Source organism: Myotis brandtii, unplaced genomic scaffold (genome assembly GCF_000412655.1).
Source record: "Myotis brandtii unplaced genomic scaffold, ASM41265v1 scaffold463, whole genome shotgun sequence".
Lineage (NCBI taxonomy): Eukaryota > Metazoa > Chordata > Mammalia > Chiroptera > Vespertilionidae > Myotis > Myotis brandtii.
This window is the reverse complement of record NW_005367694.1, coordinates 3,211,061-3,216,923: the sequence shown is the minus strand read 5'-3', so window position 1 is coordinate 3,216,923 and position 5,863 is coordinate 3,211,061. Positions and strand designations below refer to the sequence as shown.

At 48.6% G+C, this 5,863-nt stretch overlaps 1 protein-coding gene across 1 annotated transcript in view; it reads left to right on the top strand.

Annotated features, from left to right (window-relative positions):
- SIAE (sialic acid acetylesterase) overlaps positions 1–5,385 on the top strand; it is a 40,468-nt gene extending 35,083 nt beyond the window's left edge. The window contains 4 exon segments of the mRNA XM_005875555.2: positions 1,702–1,859; positions 3,369–3,564; positions 5,084–5,287; positions 5,289–5,385. Of these exon segments, the coding sequence (XP_005875617.2) occupies positions 1,702–1,859; positions 3,369–3,564; positions 5,084–5,287; positions 5,289–5,339 (609 nt within the window). The 3' untranslated portion in view covers positions 5,340–5,385.
- Positions 5,386–5,863: the final 478 nt, after the last annotated feature.

Below are 5,863 nucleotides of genomic sequence, written 5' to 3'. Positions count from 1 at the left end.
TTATGGCTGCTCTCAGTCCCATTCCCAGAGGCTCTGCTTCTCAGAATCCCAGCAACCACTGCAAACCTCGGAGAGAAAGCTGCCCTCGCGTTCCGGCGTTTCGATCGATGCCAGACAGTCCCGCTTCTCCCGTTTGAGTCTGGGTCCTTAGAGACTCGCCCGGATCTGGAGCTCAGAGCCTGGGACTCCCTCCCGATTGAAAACGACAACTGCGCCCTCAGCCACCAGCCCGCTCCACGCGCACCTCCGTACCTTTGTATTTTCCACACTGCGCCTCCTCTGAGCCTCGGTATGCTGTTCTCTTTCCTTCTAGTTGAAGAATCTCTCCTCAGCCAGCCTTCCTGTGGTTCTGGGTGATGTCCGTTCCGTCTTTTAGTTGTATTTTTGAAGTGGTTGTGCAAGGCAGCAATCTCTGGTGTTTACCTATGCCGCCATCTTGGTTTCTCCCCGCACTTTTCCTCTTAATAGGAGAAGCCATAGAGCCATATGACAAGAGGGTGTGGATATAGGAAGGTATAAAGAATTGGGACCTTAGCCCTAGCTGGTTTGGCTCAGTGGATAGAGTATCAGCCTGCAGACCGAAGGGTCCATGGTTCGATTCCTGTCAAGGGCACGTACCAGTGTTGCAGGCACACCCTGACAAGGGCCAGGGTTGTGCAACCAATCAGTGTACCTCTCTCACATTGATGTTTCTCTCTCTTTGTCTCTCCTCCTCCCTTTCTCTCTCTAAAAAAAATAAAAAAATATTTTTAAAAAATAATTGGGACCTTTGATGCAATTTGTCCACATGCTCAAAGACAGGTTCCTCTTTGCTTTCCTACAAACACTGCTTAGCCCTTGTCAGGGTGTGCCTGCAACACTGGTACGTGCCCTTGACAGGAATCTGCCACAACAGTGAGAAGCTCAGGAGATACTTGTTGAATGAACTTTTGAACAAATGAATGAAGCAGAACCAGGGTTTGCTTGCGAAAAGACTCCGGTGTAGGATTCTGCTGCAATAACCCTATGTTGTATGCAGATGTGTCCATCACCTACTGCTTTGCAACAAATGACCCCAAAACACAGTGTCTTAAAACATCAGCCATTGGTTTCGCTCAGGCCTCCGTGGGCTGGCCAGGCGGTCTCAGTGGGATGGCACCCCTCTGCTCCATGTGACATCGGTGGGCGAGCCCTGTGGCTGCAGTTCGAACGTAAGGATCTAGAATCCACATCACTGGCCCCTCTGCTGGGATTGCTGGGGCAAAATGCCTATCTCCTTCATGATCTTCCAGTGTCCAAGGCCCCTCTCTCTACATCATTCCTCCAGCAGGGCAGGTAGACTTTTTTTTTTTTTTACCGGCCATCTCAGGGTCCGAGGAGAACGAAATCAGAAGGCAGGGGCTCCTGAGGCAAAAACTTGAAAGCTGCCCAACATCATTTCTGAGCAACATCATCTCTGTGGTCAGAGAACATCACACACGTAGCCTAGATTCCACGGGAGGAGACATCGACTCCGCATCGTGGTGAGAGCAGTGGCAGAGTTACACTGGGGCAGGTGGGATGAGAGGGATTCTGCCACAACAGTGAGAAGCTCAGGAGATACTTGTTGAATGAACTTTTGAACAAATGAATGAAGCAGAACCAGGGTTTGCTTGCGAAAAGACTCCGGTGTAGGATTCTGCTGCAATAAAATTCTGACGCCGCCATCTCTCTGCTTCCCAGTTGTCTGCAGTTTTGTCTGATGAAGACTCAGATGATCGATTTCCCCAGATCCGTTGGCATCAAACAGCAGACGTTGGCTATGTCCCCAACCAAAGGATGCCCAACACTTTCATGGCTGTAGCTATGGACCTCGGTGACAGGACCTCGCCTTTCGGCAGGTATGGGTGCCTCTTGGGCTTTGTTTGAATAATCATATGTTCCTTATCTGTGGCCTTCACTGTGATGTTCACTTGTGAGAGGAGAGAGAGTAGATGGCCTAAGGATTGGACCCTAGAAGCATTCTCTAGAGCAGCGGTTCTCAACCTGTGGGTCGTGACCCCTTTGGGGGTCGAACGACCCTTTCACAGGGGTCGCCTAAGACCATCGGAAAACACATATATAATTACATATTGTTTTTGTGATTAATCACTATGCTTTAATTATGTTCAATTTGTAACAATGAAATTGGGGGTCACCACCACATGAGGAACTGTATGAAAGGGTCGCGGCATTAGGAAGGTTGAGAACCACTGCTCTAGAGTCATTTACACTGGGATGTGCTGTAGTAATAAAAAAAAGAACCCTCAACATCTCAGTGCTTTGATGCAACAAAAATGTATTTCTTGTTCACGCTCCATGTCCAAAGGTCAGCAGAGAGGCTTTGCCATCGTGGTCGTCCACAGATCCAGAGAAACAGGCCCCGCGTCAATCTGTCCCTCCACGGTCACCTTAAAGTCCCACACGGGCAATTAAGTGCTCTCCCTGGAAGCAACACAAGACCCTGCTGCCCACGTCACATTGTCCACCTGCAGTCGCGTGGCCATGCCCAGCTTCAGGGAGAGGGAAGCGTGATTCTGCCACGGCCTCAGAGGAGGAGCAGTGGAGTGTTTGGGAGTCGCCCCGACGACCACCACATGATAGCACAGGATACAAGGGGGTTTCAATGCAGCCCAACGCACAGTGTCTGGATTATCGTAGGAGCTTGAACTAGTATTTGTTTATTTTTTAATGAATGAATAGTTATTGAATGAACAGATAAACCCTGGAGGGGACCAAGTAATGAATAGATGGTTCAGATGAAACACAGGCTCTGTTGTTTGGAATAGTCTTATGAGTTAGCTCTCCTTGGTTAGTTCTAGTACCTTCCCTCCCTCCTTCTCTCCCTCTCTCCCTCCCTTCCTCCCTCCCTCTCTCTCTCCTTCCCTCCCTCCCGCCCATCTCTCCCTCCTTTTATTTCTTCCTTCCAAGTCATCTGTTATTCAAGGTTTCCAGCCCATAGACGGCCCAGAGCCCCAGCTGTGATTACCACTCACCATTTCTCTTAAGCTGACCAGCCACTGGCTATTAGTCTCAGCCAGCTTTATTCTCACCTTCTGGGGGTGCTTTGTAATTTCCTTTTTTTAAAAACTGGTTATTGCCCTAGCTGGTTTGGCTCAGTGGATGGAGCATCAGCCTGCGGACTGAAGGGTCCTGGGTTCAATCCCGGTCAAGGGCACATGCCTGGGTTGTGGGCTTGATCCCCAGTAGGGGGCATGCAGGAGGCAGCCAATCGATGATTCTCTCATCATTGATGTTTCTCTCTCTCTCCCTCTCCCTTCCTCTCTGAAATTAATAAAAGTACATTTTTTAAAAATCTGGTTATTATTGAGCTCAAACCCAAAGTTCCGTACTTGTGTTTTGTCCTGCAGCATCCACCCTCGAGATAAGCAGACCGTGGCCTACCGGCTGCACCTGGGGGCCCGAGCTGTGGCTTATGGGGAGAAGAAGGTGACCTTCCAGGGACCACTGCCTGCGAAGATAGAGCTCTTGGCCGACAAGGGGCTGCTCAGCCTCACGTACTCCCAGCAAATTGAGGTGCAGAGGCAGGACCACGAGATATTTGAGGTGAGAACAGCAGAAACAATGGGGGTTCCTCCTGAATAGGGATACACTATCAGGATTTCCCCACAGTGAGGCCCACCTCTTCAATTTAACGTAACTGCGAGGCAGGGCTTGCTTGGTGGGGGGCTGATTTATCTAAGAGGGGCAAATAAATAGCCCTTAATTATTTGCCTTGAGCGGCGATTTTCAGCCCTTTTCGTCTCATGGCACACCTCAGCTAATTACTAAAATCCTTATTTTCTTCCCAGTCTGACCAAAAAATAGGTCTGATTTTGATTGATTCACACCACATGGCTATTGTGTTGGCTGTTGTCATTTCTGCATTTGACAGTCTAAGCGAAAAGCGGTCAGTGCCCTGACTAATAGTCAGGTGTAGCATGCTTTAAGAATTCATGCGGCACACCGGTAGACAGTCGCTGGCTTAGAGGCAGTTTTGATAGACAGGACAATCAAGGAAGGGAAAACGAGTCCATATTTAAATGATACTCCTTTTGTATTTTCCCTCCAAAGCAGCCATCTTTGTTATGGGCAGGGCCTGCAGCTTTATTTGCAGGTTGCCTGTTGAAAGGATCCTTGCTCCAGAATATTCCCCTCGTCCTTAGATGTCTTTCATCCTAAATTCTGATATCCTTTTGAGTTTAGTGTCTCCTATAAGAGGCTTAAACCTGGTGATTTGGAGCTTGGTGTGAATTTGTATAATGAAAGTACTTTCTTCTAAAGATCATCCCACAGTGGCACTGGGGCTGTTGATTGAAGAGGTTCTTCTGTAGATGGAACATTTACATGAGTGTCTGGGAACCAAGAGGCCATTGCTAGGGTTGGGGGCATCCGGAAAGAGGGCACCAGAGGAGATGAAAGAGTATTTAAAACAACTTTAGTCACACAGGCGTTTATCCAGGGCAGCTTCTCCTCTGGAACCCGGTGCTTGGTCAGTGTTCATGCCACTTAGCTTCTGGGCCCTGGGTGTTAGGGGAATTCTAGCTCCCAGGGGGCTTCTGCATTCTGTCTCCACTTTCGTCAGTATCTGGCAGTCCGTCCATCATCTGGACCCAGAATCACAGTTGCGGTCAGAATGTAAGCTTGGGCACTGGATCATTTATCTTCCCTTCCCGGGATTGCTGAGTTAAGGCCTCATTATCCAAAGTTCCTTTGTGCCCTTCCCTCGTTCCTCAGCTCCGTGGCAGGGCCACAGGGAGCAGCAGCTTTACCACTTGTCAGGAGGGTGACCGCAAGGATGTTCGGGGAGGCTTCCCCAAATGCTGGATGTGATGGTGCTTCCCCATCTCCCTCCGTAGTTTATGCTTTGTTGGTTGAGTTATTTATTTCATCACATGAACATTTATTGTCAACCGGTGGCTGTAGTGACCAGACTGACTCAGATTTGCTCTGGTCGCTGTAGAAAGTGGGTTCGTGGCCCAAAGTGGCTTTCTCTCCCTACAGTCTGTCTCAAACAGCAGTTCCCAGCCTCGAGGAGCATCATTCTACCTGACCTGACCCTTCCTATTTATGACTCTCTCATTAGATCTCGTGTTGTGGTGACCATCAGTGCAAGTGGCTTCCAGCTCCCATGAACACTTACTCCACCCAGACCCTGGCCCTGAATATCAGTTCTTGTCCTGGCGCCGTGGCCGCTCTCCGCTATGCCTGGGCCACTTGGCCTTGCGAATACAAGTGGTGTCCCCTATACCACCCCGAGAGTTCCCTGCCAGCCCCTCCCTTCATTGCTTTTTATTGCAAACCAGATGCCTGGACATCACAGCAAGGCTGCGATGATTTAGTGCAGTAGGATCAGATCTTAGACATAAGTAAATGACAACAAAAAAAGTAGATTTAATTTTGATTCATTCACACCAATAGCTATTATTGTGTTGGCTGTTGGGTGATTTTTTTTTTTTTAATTTGACAATCTAAGGGAAAAGAGGTCAGTGCCATGACTAAATAGTCAGGTATTGCATGTTTTAAAAATTAGATTTGGGCATTTAGGAGTTTAAATGATGACAACTGTTGCTTTTAAAGGCAATTAACAGAAAAACTTCATTGGAGAGTTCCCACCCAGCCTGGGGCTGTCTGTATTCTGAGAGGAGCCAGGGCTGGTGAACAATGAAATGCCTGCCTTTTGTTCTCTAGTTGGGCTGGCGCCTGTATTGGACTCATGCCAACCTACAAGCAAATTGAACCTCAATGTCATTTACTTCTCATAACTGGGAGTGAAACATCCAGCTGGCCCACATGGCCTTGAAGTTTCTTCCAACCCTCGTTTCCTCAGTTCTGGGTGTAAGAGGACAAGGTGTTAGATGTTTCC